General features: G+C 50.6%; 1 protein-coding gene and 1 long non-coding RNA gene across 10 annotated transcripts in view; both read left to right on the forward strand.

Annotated features, from left to right (window-relative positions):
* LOC148056515 (uncharacterized) overlaps nucleotides 1-13,150 on the forward strand; it is a 201,353-nt gene extending 188,203 nt beyond the window's left edge. For 5 of the 7 annotated variants that reach the window (XR_015703022.1, XR_015703017.1, XR_015703016.1 and 2 more), the window contains 2 exons: nucleotides 11,283-12,390; nucleotides 12,503-13,150. This is a non-coding gene — a long non-coding RNA (uncharacterized LOC148056515). Of the gene's footprint in view, nucleotides 1-8,793; nucleotides 9,079-9,140; nucleotides 9,271-11,282; nucleotides 12,391-12,502 lie in introns of those variants that run through there. The other 2 variants (XR_015703024.1, XR_015703023.1) reach the window with 2 other exon arrangements.
* Nucleotides 13,151-14,166: 1,016 nt separating this feature from the next.
* PMEPA1 (prostate transmembrane protein, androgen induced 1) overlaps nucleotides 14,167-26,798 on the forward strand; it is a 54,766-nt gene continuing 42,134 nt past the window's right edge. The window contains exon 1 of one of the 3 annotated variants that reach the window (XM_087750291.1): nucleotides 14,167-14,713. In XM_087750291.1, coding sequence (XP_087606417.1) covers nucleotides 14,611-14,713 — 103 coding nt within the window. In that variant the 5' untranslated portion in view covers nucleotides 14,167-14,610. The remainder of the gene's footprint in view (nucleotides 14,714-26,798) is intronic. The other 2 variants (XM_087750290.1, XM_087750292.1) reach the window with 2 other exon arrangements.

Below are 26,798 nucleotides of genomic sequence, written 5' to 3' on the forward strand. Positions count from 1 at the left end.
TGCTGCTAAGTGTGTGTGAACAGAGGACCTGAGCTCCTAGAACGGTGGGGGTTTGGGATGTTGTGTCCAAGGCTTTTTTTTCTTCCTTTTTTTTTTTTATAACTTTAGCTTTGAATACTTGCTTATTTTTGTAAGATGAATTTAGGTGTTTTTAAAATGTTAGCTCTGATTTTGAACTCGCTTGTGGTGAAAATAGTCTCATTAAAGTCCATGGTAACAGTGTTCAGGAATGTGATCTGTCTGTTTTAATGAGCATTCTAGAAATGGGAGCTGCATACCCCAAAAATACATAGGGATGGGATAGAGAGAAAGAAGAGCTGAGCCCATCACACTGCAGCAGAACAGCAGGGCTGACGCTCACCTTCTGCTTTTTCATGTGTAGCAGAAAACTGCAAAAGTGGCATCTGCCAAAAGAATTTGTTAGCATACCTGAATACTTGCACCGCTGGTTTCCCCCTGTTGTGCTCCTGTCAGGAGAGGTACAAACAGGTTCACGCCTGCTGTATAGCTTCGGGTTGAAGGAATGCATGTGCACATTTGGCAGGTAGAAATTGCACTCTTAAAATTAGACTCCATTTCTTGAAATCGGAGCTCTCTGCTTTCCCTGCCTGCTGTTCTATTTTTCACTTTCTTCTTGCAATGCCCATATTAAAATGAAGAATTTTTTTTTTTTTAATCATCTTAGTTCATTTTCATGGTGGAGCTGTAACGGAATCCAAAATCACACTTCTGGGAATCCAGCACTGATGTTGTATGAAGGTTTTAAAGGTGTGCAGAGTTTTTTTCTCTTGCTCCCCCAAATTTTACTTTCTCTGTAAGTTTTCTGAAGTGGGTTTGGGCTTGACACAACTGGCACAGCTTGGGATGTAATGACTTATTCTTCTGGTTTATTTGGGAGGTGTTTAACCATTTGCTCACCTTTCTCAAGTTGTAGGTTGACTGTTAGCTAAAAATCTCATTTTGAAACAAAAAACCCTGACAATCTTTTGATTCAGTAGCACTTAAATGCAGTGCTTTATTTCCCTAATTTTTTTTTCAACTATTTTTCTTGGCTTAAACCACTCACCAGATTTTTTTCCGATTTAATGAAAAGTTTTGGCATTCTGAAGTGGTGTCTTTTGCAGAACTAACTGTTAACTGAATGTTTTGCCCTCGTACTGTTTACTACATTGAGTTTTTCACATCAGTGCAGACCATGGACAACCCTAGCTAGCCCTATATATTAGAGCAGTCATTTTTCAGTCCTCATCAATATGCAGACCATTCAAAACTTTCCAGGGGAAATGTGGATCCCTGGATAGCAAACTCCAGGCTGCTAACAGCTGAATACCTTTTCTTATGTCTCTGTGGACTCCTTGAAGTCCCCAGGCCCCTAGAAGTTCACAGAGCACACCTAGAAACTACTTCAGGTTCGCTCCCACTTGCTCACATAATGTAGTAGTTTAGCAAATACGCACTGCCCCACTGGTATTTCTTCAGTGGAGCTAGTCTCAGCCAGAAATAAAGGCAAGATCTATTTTTTTCTCCTGTAAGTATGTTCAAAACATGAATTTCCATGAGTTTCCAACATAAGACCTATATCTGCATGGTAAGTAGAGTCACTTTCACTTGCAAATGAAGTTGGATCTGCTAAAAAATCTGCTAATTTGCAATAAAAATAGCATCCATCCTTGCTCTGCAAATATAGCCTATTTGAAAACTGTCCCATTTTCAGAACTGTAGCAGCTTGTAGGATGCGAGAAAGGGGAAGGAGGAAATACCTTGCATTTGAAGTCACTTCGTATTTCTCCAGGACTATTTCACACACCTTTAGTCATTACGTTGCGTTTTGTGTTGTCACATTAATTTTCACAGCAACAGACTGATATAAACAGCGTGACTGCACTGCAGAAGCAAGGGAAGCTGGATTGATTGGGAGGGAGAAGGATTTGTTCAGACATAAATATCTCCTGCCATATTGAGGGGAGTTTAAAAAAAAAAAAAAAATGGCCAGCCAAGAAATTGCTTTTTTGTAGGAACGTTCTGTTTCTCTCTCTCTCTCTTCCCCCTCCCCCCTTTTTTTTTTCTTTTTAATGTGTGCTTCAGTGTGAGAGACCAAGAACAAGGGGGAACCAAGTGGCTATTTAATGAGTCTGGGATGCTGAATGCAGCTGCTCGTTCAGGTGGGTGAAACTGCAAGTAATGGAAGACAAGGAAGGTGAACATGTATGCAGAAGATGGTATTAAATAAGGAGGCCTGGTCATGTAAGGTCTTGTTGGGGAAACTGCTGACTTTCTTGCAGGTTAAATGCTTGAAGGAGTTGCAGAGTCAGGCTCCAAGAAAATGAGGGCACACACCAAAAAATCAGCACCTCAGCACACAACCAGGTGAAAATACCAGGTGCAGAGAGGAAAGCCAGTGCAATGCCTTCTATCCCAACCTTCCTGCACCCAACGAAGGATTCAGAGATTGCGTAGAGAAGAGCAGGTATTGTTGTACCTACAGAGCAACGCCTACCTGGCCATCGCTTTTATCCCCTATGTATTAGGTGGCTATATGCACATCTCTAGGGCTCCGGACTTTCAGAAACCTCCCGTAAGGGCAGGATGAGATGGATTTCTTGCTACGTAGCTTCCCATCTCACCTGTTGGTGATGTTTCCTAGGAGGAACTCGGTGCTCTGAGGACTAGGAAATGTGTGGCATCAGTCTAGGATTTCAGAGTAGCGTAGAAAGTGTCAGCAGTATTTTCTAAGATTACACTTGTAGGACTAAGACCTTCTCTGTTCTAGTACCCATATCTGCCTGGCTTGGCAATGCTGCTTGTGGCCTGCTGTGGCCAGCGTGATGACACTCGGTGCAGGCTGGCAATGGTTCGTGTGCTCCCATGGCTTTTCCTTTGAGGGAGGGGCTGAGAGGTGCCTCAGCTTTGGAGCTGATGGTTTGAGTTCTCTGTTGGTACTCGTCACACCCCGAGTATTTTGGGCTAGAGCTTGTGGACTAGTGTAAGAAAATAAATCCACCTGTAAGGAGGTATGAGGAAAAGTCCCAGTATCTGATCAGAGGTTTTGCCAAGAAGGATGGGATGGGTTGCAGCTCCATGAATGCCTTATTTCTCGCACCTCTCCTGATCTAAGGCCAGCTGTGATGGGTCGCACCATGCTTTGCACAGCGTCTGAGCCTTGAACTGAGGTTTCCACTTGGTACGTCCAAGTTTCTGACACCAAAAGCCTTGGGTGGAAACTTGCTTATGTCTGGATGGTTTGCAGCAGGCAAAACTCTTAAAAGAAGAATGGCTAATTGCATATTCATGATGGCATGTACAGTACTTGAGAGAAGCCCTTAATTTCTACTGTGGTGGATCTGGAAATTCACCTCTGGCTGTGCTCAGCAACATCTGTCCCCAGTCTCTGAAGAGCATGGGTCAAGAGGAGCTTTTTGGCCCTTTTCCTCTGAGAAAGAACCACTAATTTCTTCAGTTGGAGAGCATTATTATTTAACAAAAGAGCACGATACAGCTCTATATACCAGTTGGAAGCAACGTGATTTGTGTCATGAATACTAATATGTGTTTGACAGTATCCTATAAATTCAACACGTTTTGAAGAGCATTAACAAGAGTTGTAGGAACCATACTTAAATTCTTCCCCTACTTTTTGCAATTAAAAGAAAAGGAAGCTAGCGAGAGTCTGTATTTGTATCCAAAACAAATATGGCTTGGGTCACGGCAAGACTTCTGCACGCCGTGCTAGGCCTGGGTCTACAGCACATTCATTGATTTTTGTCTCCATGAATCACCCTAAAGCTATAGGCAACAAAAGCTGAAGCTATGTAGATGTGATTTCTAGTTCATTTGTTGTTCATTAGAAAGATTTTCTCTCTCTTATTTGCGGCACCCCTGCTGCTGCGTGTTCATTAGGAGAATGGAATGTATTCCAAATATTTCCTAGCTCTGGCAGGGCAGATGGTGGAAAGTAATTTTCCAAACTCTTCTGGAAAAGGGGGGAAAAAACCCACACAAATAACCCCAAGTCACCCCCCGCGCACCAGAAGAATTCGGTATTTCTGAGCGCAGACGTGCCATACACTTTCTGTCTCTCTGGTTGTACAGTGCTGTGTGTCGGAGTGGTGGGAAGTGTGTATGAATGGGAATGTATCACATTACATGTGGGATGTTAGCAAGGCTGGGATTTTTTTCACAGGAAACTGCATTTGCAAAGAGCACACAGCAACACACAGTACCCTGAAAGATGTGTGTGAAGGAGCGAGCGAGATTCATTTCCCTAAATCTTCTGGGCAACCCAATGCCTAAGGGAATCCCAGGGAGGGAGGACAGAGCCTGGGCCATGCTCTGGTTTCTCCATCCAGTCCTGCGCAGAGGCGCGAGGCAAACTGGAAGCTCCTCAGACGCCCCTGCCCTTCGCCAGCGTGGGCAGAAGGCTGTCCGAGCGCTCAGACAATGGTGGAGGAAGCGGCTCTGGCTGCCTTTCCCTTCGGCTCCCGGGGGAATGGGGGGAGCGTGCAAGCCAGGGCCGGATTTAGCTTTTGGATCCACATGAAACATCTCTGTGCCGACTGCTCCCTTCCTTCGTGCTCAGCCTCTTGTCACGGGAGTGGAAGTCGTGCACACACACACACAAGGGGAACAGAAAAGCCGAGTCAATGTGCAGCAGGCAGAGCCGGGAACACAATGCGGGCGAAACAAAGAGCGGGACTGTATTTACTGCCTTCCCAGTGGCATTCACTTCTCCTGTTTGGAGCCGGTTTCCTCTTTTCATGAGCCTCTTGACCCGTAGATCCCTCTCCTCGGCAGACAGACCCCAAAGCCCTGCGGCTGGATCCTTATGCCTCTTCACATCAAACCAGCAAAACACTTTGGACACAGAGCCTGAACTGTGTGTTTGCGTTGAGGCTTTAAGCTCCGTGGTGCTGGCACCCAGGGTTCCTATTTGTTTTCCAACTCCCGAGGACAGCAGTGGTACTCTCTAAGTCAATACAAACAAACCAAGAGAGGCTTGCGGCAGAGCTTACCCGAGCGCCGCCGTCGCCGGGACTGTGCCGCGCTCTGGCCTGTGGAAGGTGCCTCTGGCGCTGATCTGGGCTGTCAGCTCAGGCCAGCACCCCCAAAATCTTACGCAGAAACCCGGCAGAACAAGGAACTTCCTCAAAAGGGCATTGCCCTGTCCGTGCCACCAAGACACCCAGCTTTGGAGGGAGGCACTTTGACAGCTGCTGTAAAACCCCATCGGATTTTCAAAGCCCGCTGTTAGTGATGGATTTTCAAGCCCCGTCTTTCTCCAGGCACGCTCGCGTTGCGGAGCGCGTGGGTGCAGGTGGAGGTGTTGGGGCCTCTCACTTGATTCATTTCCACAGCTGGCCCTCGGGGTGCAGGCGTATGAACAAGCGGTTCACAAGCAGACGTTGGAAAAGGCACCGAGACAGGGTGCACTCGCCGAGCACAAGGCGGGAGCCCCCTCTGAGCCTGCGTTCAGCTTTCAGGCAACTCTGTCCTGTGGCATCTGACCTTTCTGTAGGCTCCGTTAAGCGCTAGTACAGTAGTGCCGTCCACGCTGCGCGCCGGCTTTGCGGAAGCGGGGTTGTGAAACGGAAGCCTTGTGTAGCCACCGTGACCTTAAAACCCCTTGCTCAGTCACCCAGCAGAAAAAATCGGGAGAATTCCTTCCGAACAGCCGCGTGCTGGTGCCCTTCGGGAGCCAGCTTTTCCTCTTTGGCTAGCCAGAGCTTCCGCCAGCGAGGACCGTCTCACCGCACTGTGTCAGCTGAGATTCAGGAATTTGTCTAAACCACCTCTAATACCTAAACCTATATTTTTCACAGCCTGACGGAGTTTTAAACTCCCCTCCATCGCTATGGCCAGTAGCCTTCAGAGATGAGCAGTGGCTATAATTGATTCATCAAGATTCCTGTGAATTTGTGTTTGCTCAATTGTTGCAATATATTTGATTCCCAGTTATTGTGCTCTGGAGTCAAGCTTGCTTTAGGTAATTTATGGTGTAGCCTACATATGTGTAAAAATTTATCGCAACCGTGTTTTTAATTAAAATGCATATGATAATACCGAGAGGAGAGAGGGGGAGGAAGGGAGGGAACCCAGATTAAGTTTTTAATTGTTTTAATAGTGAGATTTGGTTCACTGAGAAGAGGGCATATTGGTTTCCTTGGAAACATTGGCGATGTATTAGCTGTATAAAATCTAGCATAAAAGATTTGCAAAAGTGAAGCCTTTAGGTTTTTAACTGATATTATAACTCTCTTCATTTGGAAAATCAGATTCACACGTGGCCCCTGGAGTCCCCAAAAGGTGTCTTTTTTGTGTTTTCTCTTAAGCCTTAGAATTAGTAATTTCACAGATTATCAGAATCATTAGAAATCTAAAACTGCAATAACAACAACAATAAAAAAAAACCCTTCAACAATTCAATATCCCTAATTCATACGATTTAATTAGATGTGCCTCTGAGTTCTCTTTGTGCCAAGCAGTACCAGGCTCAGGCAAGACTCCACGTGATTTGAGAAAGAAGTACAAAAATTTGGCTTTTTAAACGTTCCAGTAAAACTAGAGCTTATTGGTAATGGAGCAGTAGGTGATGTTTTATACACATCCCATGTTCAGTTATTTCATTGTACACAGCACTGATACCTGGATATACAATGCACTCTAGCCAGCTTCAAGCTCAGAGAATTGCTGTAGCTGCTGCTAACGATCTAGCCTTACACGAAGTCTTCGGTGCTTCTGTTTTTCCTGGCGTATGTCTTAGGAAACAGAGCACCCTCGGAGAGCCTCATCCCCAGAGACAGCACGTCAGGTTTGGGGCTACAACACCCCAAGGCACCACAGGAGGTCAAATGTACATTCTAAGGTTGTTCTCATCTGAAGTGAAAACATTTTCTTTTCATTCTCTTTGAAAATCAGGCTCACAAGTTATCAATTTTGTCTCTTTCGTGTTAGAAAATAAAGCCTTGTGAGGGAGGATTCAGCTCTCTGCAGTCGAGTGGGATTGAAACAACCAATTTTAATATCTGTGATTCACCTCTGAGCCCAAACTGTGATGATAGAGTGCATCTGGGGACCAAATACTGCAGAAACTCTCTTTTAAACAAAAGGGGGGGAAAAAAAGACTGCAGATAAAGTACCAGATGTAGGATTTTGGACTATCAGAGAAGAGAATGGATGGCTTGGTTTTAGCATATAAGACTAATCACTCAGTTGAAATAATTTCAGCAGCTGAGTAAATAGACTTATGGAAAAGGCATTTATGGGAGCATTTGTGTTCCAGGATCCTCCCTCTTTCCTAGTCCTCCTGTTTGTTTGTTTTTCTGTCTCTTTGGTGTTGAAGCTTCCCAGTTAACAGGTTTATTAGGTAGTGATGACGATGTCAAATGTGCAGCTAGGCAGTCCACATGGCCCCCCGACTGCACCACAGCCGTACGGGCTGAGCAAATGGAGTGCAAGTTCAACAGCCTGTCCGCGAACAATGGGCCTCTCTGCAGCAGCGGGGCTGCTCAGCTGCGCGCTTGGCTCCCCGCCACCCAAAGCCGTGACCACTCCAGCACAAGCTCAGCCTGTACCACACACACAAACACACACACACACGCATCTTGTCGACTTTTCCTTCCGCTCCGGTGTGATTCCCATCGGCAGCACCCAGCTCGCTGCCCGCGCGTGCCCCAGCAAGCAGCTTGGGCCAGGCCCAGATGACATTGCTGGTTGGCGTTTTCCAAGGCATCATGGAGGGGCACTTTGAGGGTACGAAATAACTTATTATTAAGCCTAAAGGAATACAGAGTTCAAGGGCATGGCCGCGGCAGCCTCTGCAGGCCCTGCTGCTGCTGTCTGCGCGCAGACCACTGCAAAGGGACCGTGGGAGTGCGCGGCCGAGCTGGTGCAGGCGGGCCCTGGCTGTCAGTCCTTCCTGCGGCTGGGCACAATCACAGCTCCAGAGTCCCTGCGGGACGATGCTGTATGCTAGTGCCCGCTGCGGGCCCGCAAGCTGGCCTCACCGCCCCGCGCAGGCAGCATCGGGGCAGCGACGCGCCCGCGACGTGTAACTTGCGCCCTTCTCCCCAGCACGGGCGCCACAGACACCCGGCTCTGCAGCTCCTGCCGGTCGCGACAGCCCCGTCGCCCGCACGCCCGCCCCCAGGCCCAAGCACCCCGGGCTGGGCCCGCGGCCGCTCGGTGGGTGCGGGGCTCTTTAAGGCGGCGGCGCGGGAAGGCGCGAGCTGCGCCTTTGTCACGGCCCCGGGTCAGCGCGCGGTCACGGCCCCGCCCCACGTGGAGTCAGAGCCCGCATGGCCGGCGCGCCCCGCCCCCCTCCGCTGACTGGCTGCCTTGCGCCCGGCGGCCGGCTCCCCCGCTTCTGATTGGCTCGGCGCTCGCGTCATTTACATGCGGGGGGCGGGGAGCGCCCGGGCCTGGCAGCGGGTGCCGCCTGGGGCCGCCCCCGCCGCGGCCGGGAGGATTTAAAGGGGCCGAGCCCGCGGCGCGCGTGGCGGGCGCTGCGGGTCGCGTCGCCTGGTTCCGTATCGGCCCCAGGGGGAGGGGGGGTCCCGGCGAGCGCCGCCGCAGCCGCGGGGCCGAGCCCCCGCCGGAGCGAGCCTGGGCTTGGGCCCCGCGGCGCGGGGGGGCCCTGGCAGCGGCCGTGCCGGCGCGGGGAGCTCCGCAGCCCCGGTGGCGGGCCCGGGTGGGCGGTGCGAAGGCGTTTGCCTGGGCGTGGGGCGCGGGGGTGGCGCAGCGGGGGTCACGCAAACCGGTACCCGCAGCCGGGCGGGTGAAGCCGGGAGCGGGGCGGGGCCCCCCCCCCCTGCGCTGGGGCGTTCCGGGGCAGGGGCGTCTCCGGGGCCCCTCGGGGCCCTTCCCCGGGGCGGGCAGGCGGGGGCTCCGCGGGCCGCTGCAGCGGAGGCGGGGGCGGCCCGGCGGGGCCCGGGTTTCCCCGGGCGGAGCGGGGCCGCCCAGGAGCTGCCGCCCCTCTGCGGGCGCCAGGGCGGAAAGTGCGGAGCGGAGCCCCGGGGCCTGCGGCCGCGCCGCGCCTGCAAAACCAAAAGCAACGAAACGCAGAGCAACTGGTTTTTGGCAAACGTGAGTGCGTTCATGCGCACGCATGTATCTGACCCCCTGCGTGGGTGTATATCGGCATCATATAAGGACAATTCAATCCACGAACTGTTTGCAGCGGCTCCGCTTCTAAACCGCTCTGCAGACGGAGCCCAGCAGCAGAGCCGCTGCGGTGGCTCGGAGCTGGCTTTTGGCATTACTGGGGTGCTCCCTCGGGTGAGCCCGAAGTCTTCCCTTCGGTGTGTCAGCTCTCCCTCGGGGAGTTCAGGGTCGCCTTTGTTTGCTTTCCAAAGTGCCCGTTGTTCCACCAAGGAAAAGTCAGGGATTATTCTATGTTTATGCATGTAAAACTCTTTCCTTAGCGCTGTTTTATTTTACGTATGCCATCCTGGTTTTCCTAGGACAAGAAAATGAAATGTTTTCAGCTGGGGAGCTGTGACTTCAGAGGGTGATTATTTTTTGTTAGTGAACTGATATATTTCCTACCAGTGCCTCCAATAAAATGTAAAGGTAGGGTGGAGTCTCTCCAGTGACGTCAGATGGAGTTATATCAGGCTCCAAATGAGACAGAATGGGTTGGAATAACATTCTGGTGGCTTCAGTAAAAATTTTCATTACAAACAAATACTCATTGACTTTTTAGCCCTCCTGGTTGGGAACCCAACCCAGCGCTGTGCAGAGATGGAAAAAAAAGCCCTTGGGAAGCAGCTGTGAACGCCCGGGCTGGTGGCAGCAGCTCCGGCCCCAGGGCCATGGGCCGCAGGCGGCGGAGGGGCTCCCGGCGAGGGGGAGAGGGCACCGCGCAGCCTGCTGCGGCGAATACTGTTTGAGGGAGGTTATTGGCACTTGGCAAAAGGGGTGACGTCTCGGAAGGAAAATGCTTTTGCTGTTCCAAATGAGGATGAGGGCTTGTCTACCCAAGACTTAATTCGTAGTATCTCATAAGCTTTAAATCGTCCCCAAGATGTAGCTGTACTGACTTCCAAAGGCAAGCAAGCCCTTAGCTAAAACTGGCGAGCATCCCCATCCCTGCCCAGCGCTGTTCTGTCGCGGCAGAGACCTTGCTCTAATTGTCAAGGAGAAAACTTGAGCTTCTGGTACCAAACAGTTAAAAAAAAAATTAAAATTAAGAGGTTAGTCACCAAAAAGTGGAAACCATGTCTGGAATTGTTAGGAATAAGGCTTGCTTGAAAATAAATATAGAATTATTCACCATGGTAACTATTGCCCTATTGCGTTACTGCATATTGATTTAACATTAATCTGAAGACTAATGCTGTGAAGTATTTGGTCTCTTTAATGGACAACTGTTTAGTTAACAAAGCTTTGGGGAGTTGTGGCGTTTTTTGTTTTGTTTTTCCTTAGATCACCTCAACCACTGTTGGAAGAAAATGATTTGACTCTTAGGGTTACTTATTTCTCACATGGAGATCTCTTTCCAATTACATTTTATGAATTTGCCCTTAGTGCTGCACTATAACGAGTACGCAGGGTCGCTCAGATCTTTAACTAATGCTGAAGTGTTGCAGTGAGGAATAAAAGGAAGGATTTAAATGTGACCACACAGGCAAATGCCTGACTTCTGGTCTGGCAGCGAGTGAAATCGTATTGTAGTCTAAAACTGGCCCGAGCAGACCGATGGGTTCCTGTAGTTCAGTTTGTCCAAGGACCTCGGATATTGTTGAAGCTCCTGTGTGTCCCTTGCCATGGATGAAGAGCCTGAGGCACAGCGAGCAGCCCCAGCTCGCCCTGAAATTTGGTGGCAAAACCGGGCAGCGAAGGGAGATTTTGCAGTGCCAGGCTCACCCTGGAGCCATCAGAGGTGTCTCTAGGGAGGACATAAAAAGAAACTGAAAAAAGCTGATCAGTGACAGAGTACAGGAGCCAAAACCAACAAAAGTGTATTCTGGAAGCATCCCACCGGCCGAGCAGCGCTCGCTGCTGGTACAGAAGAAACTCTGACAAACGGCAGTGGGCTGGAGGGTGGCTAGCGTTAGTACAAAGAATGGGGTGAAGCATTTAAAGTTAGCTGATGTACTTTTAATTTTTACAAGCCCATCTGGGATGACTTTAATTATTTGTTCTTAAATCATGGTGGAAAAATGCTGATTGTTCTTAAAGCCACATGAGTCGTTCAGATGAAATCGGGATGGTGGTAAACAGTGCATTTTTAAACCAGCATCAACTTGCAAATAGTTATTTTCCTTTTTTTCTTTTTTTTTTTTAAGGAAGGTTAGGAAGATGTGTGAACTTGCAGCAGCCTGCATCTGAAACTGGAGCCTTTATCCACCAAAGCTTTGCAAACTTGTAAAAACTCCCCCTAGAACAAGCTGGCTGATGCACGGGGTGAGGGCGGACGCCGTTCCCCCCGCCGGAGCCGGCTCTTTCGCAGCTCGGTTGCAGCCTGGGCACGGCGTCCTCCCAGCCCGTGCTTGCTCAGCCGTCAGTGCTGGGCAGGGGCTGCCAGCTGCCTCCCCCAAGGCTGCTCCTGCCACAGCGCCCATCCCCAGCGCGTCCTGCCTGCGAGCAGGCCTCCAGCCGTGCCCTTCCACATGCCACCCATCTCTCGTTCCCTGGGCTGCTCGGCGATGCCATGCCAGTTTGCGAAAGGCAAAGCGGTGCTTCTTGCAGCAGAGAGAGGGACTCTGTAACCCACCGGTCAAGGAACTGACCTGCCGCGGAAGAATAATACAATACTTTAAAGCTGCATTTACTGGCTTAAGACCATTTAAGGCTGTACCGTGTCTGTGTATTAAAATACAAGAATTCTGACTCAAACACGAACTATGGCCACATCCACACAGCCGACGAACTCAGAGGGCTCGGCAGCGGTGGCAGCTGGTGCTGGCAGGTGGCTGCTCTCTCCTGCAACACGAGGAAGGGTGTAGTGTTCACCTTGACTTATTTGTGGAGGTTGTATTTTTTTCTAAGTGCGAAGGACTGTTAGTTGCAAGCTGGTGGACTCAGCTTAGCTTACATCTACCTTTTCTGGCCAGTCAAGCAAGGTCCATTGGAAAAGGGTCTCTAATATTCAGCTGCCAAGTGTTTTAAAAAGAAAAAAGATAGATATTTCCTGCTAAGTAATAATAAAAGTGGGTTCATTGATAAAGCCATCTGAACTGACATTTGTCTGCAGAGTTTTGACCATGCGTGTGCCTCGCTTTAACTTTCAAGCTGGCCTCTCTGGGGCTTGCGGGCTCCCGCCCGCCCGAGGCCCGCGTCCCTGTAACAGCGGTAAGGCTGCTTCACGTTTTCACGAAGCGTTTCTAGAAATTTGCCTGGCACAAAAGAAACCGAGGCTCCAGGACCAACCTGAAGGAATCGGCCGAAAGGCAGGTAAGCATTACCCCTCCTGCGTTACCCATGAGGAAACCGAGGCTGGGAACAAAGTATAAAAATAGGACTGGAAATGCTGTATTTCCAGTTCTAGTGTAGACCTTTTTCTCAGGTTATTGTCCCTCCTCTCCCCGGCCTGCACACTAACCCCCACCTCCGGCGCCTGCGTTTGGGGAACGACACTCGTATGGTGATTCACGTCTGCACAGCACCGGGAAGCACAAACTTCTCAAAGCTCGTTGCTATCTGAGCCGCAAGATCCTCTTCCGTGTTTCCTTTGGATTAGTAATTGTTGGGAGTTACCATCTGTCAAGCGGCAAAGAGTAAAATATTAAACAACCTGGCAATTCCGTGTTCCTTCTCTTCAGGCATTTTCACAGGACTGGATGGGGCCGCAGGCGCGTATTTAACATTAGTTTGTAAGTAGGCATGTAGAAATAAACTCCATTTTTGAGGGGGGAAAGGAAGGTTAAACCTTACCGGTGAGTGCCACCATGCCTGACCGGGCTCTCGACACCAGCCGTCTTGTGCGGTTTCTACAGCGTTGCACCAGCCTTGGGCCGGTCGCCCGTCCCCTTCGCGGCAGCATCTCCCGGGAGCACGGGCCCAGCTGGGGACTCCTCAGATACTTCCAAATCCTAAATCAGAGCTATCAAGAATTACGGGAAAACACGCTTTCTTAGAAGATAACTGAAGCTGTCTTTTATCTCCCAGTAACAGGATTCACCAAGTAGTGTAGCAGCTACTTCGCACCACTGTAGTTAAGCTTGTTTCGGCATTTTCATTATAAACCTCTGTTTTCACAGGTTTATTTCCCAGAAAAAAAAAATAAAATTAGAACGTCTTGACTAAAACTTGGCACACTGAGCACTCAGGGAAGAGATGACTTTTTTTCCTTTTACCTGTCTAAAAAGTGAATGGGGTCGCTCCATTTTACAGTGGGTGGTTTGAAACAAAAATGGGAATTTCGGATAGTTTCTGAGCTTTGTAGACGAAAGCAGCGTTGTTGGCGTTAGCGCTGGCGCCAATGGCAGAATTTGCACCGAGTTCAGCTGGGGCCAAATCGGCGCTTACGGGTTTTTCCCCCCACATATTTCTTTTCCAATCTTTCCCATTTTTTTTTGTTTGAAGCGCGGCATTTGGGAACCGTCTGCGCAACGAACGCCAGCAGCGCCGCGGCTCCTGTGCCGCGGTGGCTGGGGCCGGAGGGGTATTGGCAGCGGGGCCGGGGGCTCGGGTGGGCGCCGTGGGACCGGCCCGGCCCGCGTGGGCGGCCAGCTCCGGAGGCCTTCGGGCCCGGTGGCCCCGCGCTGGCGGAGGGCGGGAGCGGTGGGCGCAGGGAGCCCGCACCGGCCCCGGCACCCGCCTGGCAGCGGCGCGCTCGGCGGTGCCGGCGATCTCCACAAAATGACGTCTGAGTGCGGGCCGGGTGGGCGAAACCCCCGCGCCTCCCGGGCGGCGGCCGCGGGGCGCGGGCCGGGCCGGGCAGTACCCGCCTTCGGCTTCTGGGGCGCCGGCTGAGCGCCGCTCGCCCGCTGGCGACTGCGACCGGCTGCCCCGCGGCAAGTCCCGCCCTTGCGGGGCGAGTCCCGGGGGGGGGGGGGGGGGGCGCGGCCTGCGCGAGGCGGCGCGGATCCCGCGCGGGGCAGCCCGGGGCGCGCGCGCCCGCCGAGCCCCCGCCCCCCCCCCCCGCGCCCGGCGGCGACGCGAGGGAAAGGGCGGTGCCCGTCTGGCGCTGACGTCACGGCGCCCGCCCGCGGCTGGCGGCGGCGCGCGGCCGCGTCCCCGTGGCCGTGAATGAGCGCGGGGGGCGGGAGCGGAGCGGAGCGGGAGCGGGAGCGGGAGCGGGAGCGGGCGGGCCGCGCTCCCACCGCGCTCCCACCGCGCTCCCACCGCGCTCCCACCGCGCCGCCGCGCCCCACAAAAGTGCGGGGCTGCCGCGGCCGGGCCCAGCCCAGCCCAGCCCAGCCGCTTCCCGGGCCGGAGGGGGCGCGGAGCAGCCGCCGAGCCCAGCCGCGCCGCTGCGGGGGGCGCTGCGCTGGGTTTTTTATTTCCAATTTTTGATCGCAGCTGCATTTCCCTCCCCCCGCCCCCCCGCGCCGAGGAGGAGCCCCGGCTTTATGTGGTGCTGCCCGGAGAGCGCTCGGCGGCCGTGAAGTTCTTTGTGTCGCCGTCGCCGCCTTTTTTTTTTTTTTTTTCCTTTTTTTTTCTTTTTTTTAAATGTATAACTTCATGGGTCTGAACAGCACGGCCGTAGCTATTCAGCCCAATGTGTCCTGCACATGCAACTGCAAAAGGTCTTTGTTCCAGAGCATGGAGATCAGTAAGTACTTGTCCTGCCGCTGCCGTGGGGCCGGCCCCGACTCCCCGGGCGCGGGGGTGCGGGGCGGTCGGGCGCTCCGCGGCGCCCCGCGCCCCGCCGCGGGCAGGGAAGTTCCCGCGGGGGCTCCCGGCAGCGCCGGACCCTTGGCTGCGATGCGCTTTCTCGGAGTGATTGTTTTATCCCCCCCCCCCCCCCCCGCCGCCTTCCGTGCGAGCTGTGATCTCTCATCTGTTGCTGTTGGGGTGTTCGTGCGGGGGTGACACGGCGCGGGTGAGTGCGTGACACGGCGTGACAGCGCGCGGCGGCGGGACGGGGGCGGGCGGGTCCCGGCGGAGCGGCCCCGGGCGGAGCGGCCCCGGGCGGAGCGGCCCCGGGCGGAGCGGCCCCGGGCGCAGCCTCCCGCCCGCCGCCGGCTGCCTGCGGAGCGCGGCCCCTGCCGCGCTCTGCTCTCCCCACCTCGCCCTCCCGGCATCGGGGTGCGAAGCCCCGGCTCTTCCCCATCTCGGCTCCGTCGCTGCCCGCGTCTCGCCCCGGCCCCGGCGGTGCTCCGGCCGGTGCGGCCGCCCCTGCCCCCCGCCTTTCCCTCGTGCGGGGGGTGATGCTGGGGGCCCCGGCCCCCGACCCCCCTCCGGGGGTCTCCGCTAGCCCCGGCGTAAATCCCCTTCCCCTCGGTACCGGGGGCGGGGGGAGCGCTGCGGTCCGGGCACCCGAGGAGGGCGTACGTTTGGGAACCCGCACCCCGCCTCCAGCCCCGGGGGGTTACGAAGGGCTCTTTGCCTGTTCTTGTTAATATTTTTCAACCCTCGCAGAGTATCAGTGAGTACGGTGCCTGACCTAAATACCCACTACTTTTCTGTTTGCTCTTTCCCTCTTGGAAATGAAGTGCATGGAGGTGAGAGAGAAAGAATATTATTGCTGAGGAAAGAGAAATGAGTTGGTTTCTCTGGTGATTTAAAGCAAATGGTATTTTCTGTAAAGGGAAGGTTTTCAAGGCATCCCGGGCTGGGTGGGTTGTCGGGACCGTACCCCGCTTAACACCTTCTTCTGTGCCGTGAAATCTAAACCCTACCCAGACTAATGCAAAATGGCCCAAAATGAAAACTTGGGAAAGAGTCTTGATTTTGCATATATTCCTGGCACTGCGATGGGGCAGGCTCGCGCTCGGTGCGTGCAGGGGAAAGTCAGCTGAGCTGTGCCTGTTTCTGCTAGCACAGGATTTGCCCCGTTACCTCCAGCGGGGTTGCAGAGCAGTATTTTAGAGCCAGCATCTGTCCCTTGGTATTTTGGATGGCTTTTGTCCAGTGTCATCTGCCTTCGCCTTCTCCAGTTTCATCGTTGTTTAATTCAGGTGTCTGAGTGCTGGAGAAGGTCTGTAGGCATTTGTATACCAGGTACTAAAATGTGTTCATTCCCAATTTTAGCATAAACCATACCCTTTGTACTGTATGCACATTTAATCTTGATTTAATCTCATTCGTGTTCAGACAAAACTAAGCTGGATTTGCCTGATTTTATTAACACTACCGGTACTGAATAGACCATTATTCTTTCCTGACTTTAACAGGCCGGGCTAGATGTGCATACCAATAGCAGTGTATAAATAATGAAGATACAGTTCTTTTTTGCGTCAGCCAGTTGGTGAACATAAACTGTGTCCCACAGAATTGCAAGGATGAGAGACTTGACTTTGTGTCTGATCAAGGCTCATGGTTATGATAAAAGTTGTGAATTAAAATGTGTAATGTCTTTTGAAGAAAAAGCTTCTCTTCCAGTGTAACTCTTGGCATGAAGCTTTGTTGGAACAACTCAGGCTTTTAATTTAATTTCTTGACTTCTTAGAAATAGCATATTTTATGGGTTTTTTTTCCCGTTTTTTCAGCATACGAATGGCTTGGTAGGAGGCAGGTGCCAGTTATGGATGCGTGTGTGTGTGTGCGAGGCTGGGGACAGTGAGGTACGCTGGAGGACACCTTGCCTGAATTTGGACGGGTGTTGTGGGAGCCTGATGCCGTACGGCTCCCGAGGTTCTTCGCCGCTTGTCCCCTGCCAGCACTGCGCCTGTCCCCCTGCGTCAGCCACTCGGCTCTGGGGTCCTGACACTCAGGCGCAGAGTTCCCCTTAGCTCCTGGGAGCCCTGCATCGAGCTGCCTTAATGCTGCCCTTCCGTATTTCATTTTCGGATGGGTTTCTTTATCGCCAATGTTATTTATTTATTTCCTGCCGGCGGCAGGCAGCGTTAGCTCACCTCTGTGCTACGGGAGGGAGGGCTTTGGTTGCACTTCAGGGGCTGTTACCTGATCGCTTCCTCCACCTGGGTGCAGTGGAAAAGACAGAGTTGAGCCTCCCCGACATAAATTCATTATACGGCTTTTTCCTCCCTCCGTTCGCTTGATTTCATTCATCTTTCTAATACGACTTTGAGGGAACCTGAGAGCAGCTATCACCAGATGCTATTTAATTTTCTAGCCAAAAGTTACCACGCAGGAATGCTTCGGGAAAGTGGCATAACTGTAAACTCTTTTAATTTAACCCTTCGATTAGGTTAACTGTACAAGCGATCCCCCAAAATATTTCTTTGCAGGCTTTATTCCGTATGGCAGGCTGCGGCGCTGCGGTGGAGGAAGCAGCTGGTTTCTGTGTGTGGCGCTCCCAGATTAGGATTATAAAAGGGCTTTTTGGGGGCGGGGGTGCGGAGTCTCACCCGCTGCCGCCGGGGCTCTAGTGCCAATATGCCAGGCGGCGTTAAGCAGCCAGACGTCTGCGGCAGTGGTCTCTAATCGCTTCGGCTGGGTGAAAGAGGTCAGGGGTGATTGTCGTGGCGGAAGAGTCTGTAAATAACTAATTATTTGGCGCAGGCAGCGGAGCGAGGCTGCGTCGCCGCTCGCTCGCCCGGGGCAGCTCAGCTCCTGCCGCCGGCCGGGTCAGTACGAAACGCCAGCGCCAGCCCGCTCCGTCCAGCGCCGCGGCCCCGATGGCAGGAGGGGCTTCACGCCTGCGCCAGGGCTGCTTTGCATCCCACGGGGGCTTCTCCCAGAGGGTTTAGGTGCCAAGGCTGGGGATCCTGCCTCCGCGGGCACCCGGGCGTCCCTGCGAGAGGATGGCTTCAGGCGTGGGGCGTGAGGGCAGGTCTGTCTCTGGGCTGGGTGGCTCTCGGAAGAGGCTTTGCTCGTGCAGTAACATTTGCCGAAGCATTCAGGAGTTTAAGAGGTGTCGTTACATCTCCCCGAGGAGATGAGGCCGTTCCCCTCGGCTGGTAGCAGCGCTCTGATGCCGGTGTCGGAGCAGTGTGCCCGGTCGGTCGTGGGCTGGGGTGAGCGAACCGTGAGAGCGAGTTTCTGTCCAAGCAAGGACTTCTAGGTTTTCACATTCTTTGGTTTAATAACAAACCAAATGCAGATGGCTCAACCAGGGATCACGTCTCCTTTCCACTTCAGACTGCTTTTTTGGCAGATACGTTTCTTTCCCGACACTGTGTCAACGGCAGTTACGGCTTCTTCTAGGGCAGAGAGGATAACAACCACGTACTTCTTTAGTCCGTGCCCCCCCCCCCCCCCCCCCGTTTTTCTTCAGGAGGTAAGGACATGGAGGGAAGCTGGAGCTCCTACCAGTGTTTCAGCAAGCTAGAGGGTGTTTGCGCACACTATGTTGAGTTTGTGGCATCTCAGTTTGACTTCAGCCAAACCGGGGAGTTCCCTGTGTCTGTCTCTGGCCGTGTGTCTGTGACAAGCACTGCTTTTTGCCCAGACCAGCGTCCCCAGGTACGACCCAGGAGGAGCGGAGCGTGGATGGCTTTTGCTTACAGTGGCCTAAGAGCTGTCTGCGTGTGCCCTTGGCCGTCCCCGGGGACCCTGGCGGTCTGTGGTCCCAGCTCTGCGGGTCCCACCTCTCCTACGCAGGGCAGCAGGGAAAGTCCTAATTCCCTGAGCCTGGAGAGCCCAAGGGTCTTAAAATTACAGTTTATTTTGTGCCCTCAGGCAGTGATTTTAATCTTAGTGTTTTATAATCGGTGTTGAATGGGGGAATGAAAAGACACAGAGGAGGAAATGGAGGGAAAATAGTCAAACTTTGTTTTTTTTTCCTCTGGGTGAACACCTGGATTGCATTGTGCTGCACAGCAGGACCAGCACACATGGCACTAGAGGTGATCCGTCATCAGAGGTGATCATACACAATGCAAAGTGGAGACAAGACATGGCTGATTCTTCCTTTTCAGTCAGTATCGGGGTATATTCAGAGGAGGATGTTTGACACAGGGAGTCCTGTTACCTTCTGCCATGAAGGCATCCTCTACCCCCTGAATAAGCCTTTGGTTTGCCTTCGTTTTATTGAGTAGTATGTTTTCAGATCCTGGTTGTGAGAGGACCGGCACTGAAGGGTGTGTGGGAAAGAGCAACTATATTCCTTTCCTTAAAGCCAGGAATTCCCAAGGTAGGGTCTGGGATCACCTCTAAGTTTTCAGGCTGTTGAATTAGCCGAACTACTGCTGCTTCCTTTGCAGATGGAGAGAAGAGTACCTACAAATGTATGTTCTTACTTATTTTTATTTGCTGTTGCTCACAAAACAGACTAATATTTTTAGGTTTTCCAGGCTGAGAGTTGGTGGCTAGATAAATCCAGTTTTAGGAGGAATTTGTAAACCTAAATTATAAATGGATAGACGCGAGGAGACCTTTCCAAGGGAAGTACCAAAATTCGTGGTGTCACTAATAGACAGCGTAATTACAATCCAGCTTCTTTCCTGAGTAACTCATTGTGCAGTCATGTCTGTTGGTCTTGTTTCAGGTAATAGCAACCGTCAGAATTTGGTAACCCTAATTAGCTAAAAAAGGTTATTTATTTGCAATGGTGTTTCGTGTAAAAACTGACTACCAGTTTGCTTCCTGGCAGGAGATCCCGTGCGTGGTGTGCGGTTTGTCTTATCAGATCCCTCAAGTTCTCCCATACGCAGTGCATCTGTTGCTGGCGGCGTGTTTCATCAAAGTAATAAAGCCTGACTGGAAAGCCTGCGAGGAGAGAGGTACAAGGGCCACTTTGCTGCAATTAAGTGGAAACTTGGTTCACACCATGAGCATGCTCCCAGACGTCCATAAAGCAAAAGAATCATTAATGTCGACGGGGATGTTTTATGCGGTGTTCTTCCCGTCTGTGTAGCTAAATTGCCGGGTGATTACTTTATAATTATTTTGGGTGGCAAAAGGTAGGTCACTTGGGCAGATCCCAGGTGAGGAAACACATCAGAGACTGCTCCGTCTGCGAGCGGCGCAGCCGAGTCTGGCCCCAAGGATTTCAGCACAAGGCTCTCCTCTGTGAGAGCAGGATCTGACCCGTCATCTCCGTCTTTCGGAGCTGGTCGTGTGGGCTGCTGCATTGCTGCTTCCTTGCTGCACTGAACGCGACAGTGGTCTCGGAGCTCCTTGAGGAGCGATGCACGAGTGCAGGGTGCGATGGAGCGGTGTAACAGCAACGCTGCTGTTAAGCGCAGTGCGGCCGTGGCAGGAATGAGCTACCTGAGCTGTTTGCACTTCAGTGCTCGCAGGAGGCGGCCGTATACGTATACACCTCTGAGAGCTGACAAGTTTTCAATACTTGAAAAAGTGTCGAGGTAGTGTCTGAAAAAGTATCAGGGTAGGGTCTGTGTGTGTATACAGGCATAAGTGCTTTTGTGAAAGTGAATTGATTTAGTAATACAAGAAAGTACTTCAAAATGAACTGGTTAATGAAGTAGTTGGTAACCAGAGAATGGAGTTGTGGGGTTTGGATTTTTTTGTTTGTTTTTTTAAAAAGCAGATAAATTTCAGCTGTAGAAGTTTATCATCCAAATCAGAGGATTTGGGGAGCTACTGAGAGTAAAGAGAGCTTTGATGATTTGGCAAGGAATACAGCTTCTAAGGCAGCACTTTGATCTGCATTTTAAATGCTTCTTTGTAATGACAGTTTCACAATTTCTTTTCTCGTTTTAAGTCAGTTTTGCAGAGGTATGTTTTGAGAGAAAATAGTAACAGCACACATTATTCTTGTTGGCTTCGGAGCCAGCTAGAACTTGTAGTTCATCCCAGATCTTTTGGCTACTATGGTAAATTTATGATTACACCGAAAAGGAAATTAGTAGAGATGTTAAATATTATCAAAGCTTTGCAAATCTTTTGAAATATCTCCAGTGTGAAACCTAAACTTGCATTAGCATTATTGCTGTGGTATGTTGTACAGTATTTATCTAAGTATCCGCCTAATATTGCAGGTTCCTGATTTAGCTTTTTCTTCCTGCTAAAGGACACGTTACTGTTTAGCACATGTATCCTTTTAATCTGGCGTTGCACGTGAAGACCTTGATTCTAGTGACTCAAGCTTTCTAAAGAGAACCTGGTGCTGCTGTAGTGGAGCTATTGGGAACCTTTTTCTTCCCCTTCTATCTACAGCACATCCTCAGATAAACCCTCGGCGGAGGGAGAAGGTTATTGTCGCCTACGTATTCTTATACAAGAGAGCTTGTTGCATTAATTTATGTAGTATGGGTAGAGTAGGAGAGAGGGTAGGAATTGGGAATGTTTATTAAGGCTTTCATTTAAATCTTGCATGGCATCTTTCCTTCTTGCAGCCAGGTTGGGATAGGGTTTATTTCTCTCTTGAGAAATCAGCAGCCTTAAGGGTGAGGGACAAACAAGCAAGTTTTCCCCAATTGATTTAGATCTGTGTGGTAGCTCTTCTGGTGCTGTTTTTGGCCTCTCCTGAGCTGTGACTCTAAGCTGTACCAGGCTGGCAGCTCTCTGCTTCTGGACCAAGTTCAGCTGGTGTGTAGAAGAGGGCACGCATTTCATTTGCAAGCTAAATTAACCCGTGAGGTTGGGCCTTCAGTTAAATGTAAAGGGTAGCATCACTGGAAGGCCTTAGACAAATAGCATCATGTATACATTTAACTTGCATCCTTTTCCAAACTGTCAGTGATTTTGTTCAGTTGGACGTTATCCTTGTTATTCTGCATGTCTCACTGGTACAGGATGCTGATTTGAAGCATGTGAGGCTGTGTGGCCCTGAGACTTGGAAATTCAGCCGTCGTGCTCACAGATGCTGCAGCTGGTGCACTGGTCCATATTGCAGGCTCAGCTGGGCATCCAGTCCACCATCACCTTTAGATTTTTTTTTTTTTTAACTTAACACTAATTTTTCACTGCATACAGCAAGGCAGCATTGCTAATGCCATAATTGATACAGTATCCCCTTTTTTCTCCAAGTAGTCAGACTTCCAGTTTCTCATTGATAGAAGACTAGGCTTATGCTCCATCTAGAAGAGGGTGGGTTTTTCTCTGTGTGGTGTATGTTCGTGTTGTCACAGGCTGTGGTGTTACATAGAGATACCTTGCACATCTTTTGAAACTTGCCTCACAAGTTGTCAGTGTTGGTGGATGTCCACAGTGCTTTCAAACGGTTCATACGTTTGTGTTCAGTGTATTCAGTCTCACACATATCTTTAATAAAATGCCTCAGACTGGCTAATTTCTCACTTGCAGTATACGTTCAAAAATGTGCATTTAGAAAGGCAAGTGCTTTTTCACGTGGCAGTTCCCTGGTCCATTCGTGAGACCCCGGCTCGTGCCGACAGTGCTGAGGAGTTGTGCCTGTGATGGTTTGCTGGCGTGAGGTGTGTGCGCTTCAGCAGGTGCAAAAGGATTTCCCCCATTTGCAAACTTGGCCCAAGCAGCCCAGCAAAGCAGAATTCAGCCTTGGTGAATGAAAGCTGATTAACGCCCAGACTTGAAGCGTACCAAGAATGAAAAGAGGTACTTGCACAAAAATCAATACTGCTTTTCAAGAATGTATGCAGGACGTGGTTTGGGGATTTTTTTCCATCTCTTCATTCTGTCCAATATGTTAAGTAGCTGGTTTGTTACTCTAACCCCCTACAAATGATTGTCAGTAATAATTCTGTAAAACTATGAATCAACTCTGCATGACTTTGTGCAAATAGACTGAGTAATTTCTTTGTTCTTTTCTTCTTACTTTGTAATTGGAGTCTGTAAAAGCCCAACGGTTTAGTCTTGTGGAAAGCATGATTCATTTATTGGTGTCTGTGCCGACTAGTTATCTTTCAGTAATTCCAAAGTGCTGCTACAAGCCAAGAGTGATTCATACATGGCTAAGTGCACAAACAAATGGGGTCATGGCCATCTGCAGAAACTTTTCTAATCTATTTATGGTATCGGAGAAAGAAGTGGGTGTATTCAGGATGATGGAATAGGTGTCAATTACATTAGTGAATATAACCGGTTAAGTAACACTAACCATTACTCAAAACCACATCTACTCATTGCTAAAGATCACGACAGTAGGTCCTATTTAAGTGTTAACATAGGTCTGATATGAGAGATGGATTGAGTGTCTAGCTTGCCTCCTAAGGAGCTCATCATCACAACTGCTATGGTAGTCTCTTCTACCTTCCTTGAGATTTAGATGTTAACTTGCACTATGAGTATTTGTAGTAGCAAAGTCTGGCTCTTTAGACCGGTCTTCTGCAGACCTCAGTCATTATATGCTTTACATGCAGAATTCGGCCTAATACTTAATTAACTTGCTGTTGATGATCAGTGGTAGGGTTTCTCATTTGGACATCGAGCAGAATGGCTGTGCAACATCTTAGTAGAGACAGTGGTGGTCAGCTGAGTCACTTTTCCTTCCAAATGCATCTTCAGTGCTTTAAAACCTCAGAGGGAAGACGACCTGCATCTTACGAGGTAGCCTTCCTCTACTTCTGTCCCATTTCACTAATTGTGAGAATTAATTTTCCCCTTTGTAACTCTGACAACAAAACGGCCCTGGCTGCAGCCGCGTCAGAATTGCTTTGTTCAGATTTTGGTCTTTTGCTTTGGGGGAGGCTGTTTGCTTCTCCCGTGCTCGCAAGTGGAGGAGCCGGGCCCCAGGGCTGGCTCTTGGGTGCCTGAGTTGAATGTGGGAAGGAGGGAGTTTGAGACTAGCGATAGAAGATAGCAGGGGCAAGAAGCACTCCTGCGGCGTATGGATGAGGGCAGCTGGCAGGCTCGCTCCAGACTGCTTACTGCTACTGCCTGCCTGCTCTTCAGTCTTGCACACTGCAGCTGGGGCTTGCACCTGAGATACGTGTATCCAGCAAGATCTTGTGCTTGCAGAGCATGCGATGGTCTCACAGTGCTTTAGAAACATCCCACGTCTGCAGGATGGATGAGCAGTAGGCTGGAGGCGAGCTGGAGGCACAGATGGACCAGCGCCGTGAAGTTTGGAAGTGGCTGAGGCCCCGTCTCCCCAAGCCCCGGGAGACTCGTGTGGACATTGCTCGGTTGCATTTAATTTCTAAAGGACTCAACTGGAGCACAGAGCTCATGGACTCAAATTTCTGTAAATTGAATTTAAGCATCGGCACCGGCCAAAAATATGGAAGAATTTGGCAACATGTCGTTGTTGTCCTTTTACTGACGTTTTGAACGCGGCGACTGCTTCTGCTGCGCCCTCGCTGCGCGTGCTCTCACGGAGGGAGACGGGGCCCTGGCCGACACACAGAGTACGCTGCGGAGGGGGAAGTGACCCAGACTTTTGCCCAGAGGACTGATGAGCCTCTCCTGATGTCTGAACAGCTTTCTTCTGCCCTTGCTTTATTTAAGTCAACAGATTGTGTAAGCCACATGCTAGATTTACCTGCAGGGCAAGTGGGAAGGAAGCAGTGCCATTTGGATGAATTCCCAAAAGACGTCTAACTGCTGAGTGTTAAGACTAACATTTCCAAGCCCGAGTCCCTACAACCGTCCTCCTGAATCTGCTCGCCCACTCCTCCATCCGTGTGCAGTGTACCCGTGGCTTCGGCTGCCATGGACAAGTCCCATGGAAGCTGCCTGCTGTGGCTGCTTGCTGGCGGGTCTGCTGCGGGTTGGGCTCTGTGCTGAGCAAGCTTGGAAGTTCTCCCCCTTAGTGGTTTCTGTTTAATATGATTAATATTGTTATTTCTAATAAAAACAAAAAATCCCCCCAAAAGTGAAGCTGTGCCGTCAGCCTCCTGCACCCTCCTGTGCCGCGTGTCCTGCGGTGCTGAGGGTACCGGCCGGCTGTTAGAGCCGCAGGGATGAAACCCACAGCTCAGGAGCTTAAATGGCCCTTCATTGGACTTGTTCTTGGTGCACGCTCCAGACTTGAGACCAGGCTGGATTTCCTTGTGCTCTTCACAAGTATCGGTGCAGTGAGACCTGGTTCCTCGAGAGTCGGAGAGCATTGGTGTCCCTGGCGCTGGCATGGTCTGCAAGGGCTCGGCTTTGCTGGAGGCGGATGTCTTGGCTACTTTCCTGGAGGAGCAGATTCTGCACTTTCTGTGTGGTGGTGGTTTTTTTTGGTTTTGGTTTTTTTTTTTCATTCTTTCCACCATTATTCCGCCTTACCAAGGGTAGTCTCTTAGCTTCAATAACTTAGTCCAGCATATACAGATTAGGCTCTTTAGCATTGAGCTCTGAAAGTACCTTGGCCTGTTAGGTGCTGCCTTTAGGACACTTAAGGAACAACATGATTTATGCACACCTGCTTCACACAATTCAGAGTAAAATTGTCTTAAATTGCAATAATTTCTCGTATAATAAACAGCAGTCTCACTTTTATTGTTAGACTTATATTACTGTAATGGGACTTTGCTTGAATTGGAAGATGCATTTTCGAGTTCAGCATCTCCGTCTCCAGTGTGCTCAGACACACACACACACACGAGGTGTGTAACACTTAATGATACTGATCACTGGTGTGTAATGGATATTTTTGATTTCTCTAGTGTGACTTAATCATAACAGTATATACAAATTTCACTTTTTCCAGCCTTTGCTACGAATGCAGGTGATGGCTGTCCTGTCGACTGATGCGCCAGAGGTGGGCTGAAGAATAAGGAGAGGGGGGCAAAGGTCTCTGGCGGGGGTCCCGCGTGCTCTGAGTGAGGAACAGAGCAAACTATGGGGTTCTGTCTTGCTGATAGCTTTTAATCCTCATCATTCTCATGGGTTTTCCTGATAAATACTTCTCAACATCCATTGACTTGCCATCCAGGCCTGAATTGTAAGAAACCATAAACATAATGGACAGCCTCAATTTAATAGATTCACTATGAGCTTTTTATTAGAGCAGCTTTTTTTTTAAAAAAAAAAAAAAAGCAAAGATGACTGCATTTATTTAATTTAAGTTCAGAAAGTAGCTTTTTCAAATCTGAGGGAAGCATGCCTGAGTGGGCTCAGTTCAGCTAATTTGGTTATGCAGCGAGGGAAGGATCCATCCTGCTGTGCAGCCTGCAGGGCGCTGGCTGGTCTCGAGCGGGTTAACAGCCGCGTGCAGATGCTCAGGAATTTCTCTTTTGACTTGACCATGGGGTTTTGCTGCTCTTCAGACCACAAGTGCACTCCAGTCACAGCAGGTTCATGGGTTTGGAGATGCTTTTCATCCCCTCCTGTTCTTTCTGTTTGCTCGGGAAGGGATCACACTGTATCTTGCAGCCATGTGTCTTCCTTGGTTACGCTTCTAGAGATGTGCAGACCCACGTTAAGCATCTATTAAATTAAGCAAAATGGCCTTTAGAAAGCTACATTTCAAGTGGAAGAAATGTTTTATGTAATGTAAGGGTATGCGAGGGGACCTCAATACAAGCTTAAATTGGCTGTTACGAAAATAGGTATAATTGGTTTTTTGCACAGTGATTTTACGGCTTCCGAGTTTAATGTCCTGATGAAATCCTGCATCCAGTCCATGTGCAGCCGAGGAGATGGGGGTTGAGGAGCCTGAGTAATGGGACTGGTTCTCGCAACAGCCTTGCCCTCATTTGCAAAATGAGACCTACCTGTCGTTTGCTGAGGCTCTGCTTTGTTAGAAAGGTGTCTGGAGCAGCGGGATCCTCTCACCTGCATTGCCCTTCGGTCTCTCCCTGCAGCACTTGGCCGCACCTTGACAGTGCTGGGGCTGGGCAGGGGAAGGGGCATCCCTTACTATGGTTGTAACTACTCACAGGTGAAAAACGCAAAACTCTTGCAGGTGTACCCTCCTAACTGTGCACATGCAAAGAACTGCAGCTTTGTTTTCCAGACTGATCAATGCAGTTAAAGTC

This window comes from Nipponia nippon, unplaced genomic scaffold (genome assembly GCF_047370975.1).
Source record: "Nipponia nippon isolate SJK-2023a ecotype South Korea unplaced genomic scaffold, ASM4737097v1 scaffold_13, whole genome shotgun sequence".
NCBI lineage: Eukaryota > Metazoa > Chordata > Aves > Pelecaniformes > Threskiornithidae > Nipponia > Nipponia nippon.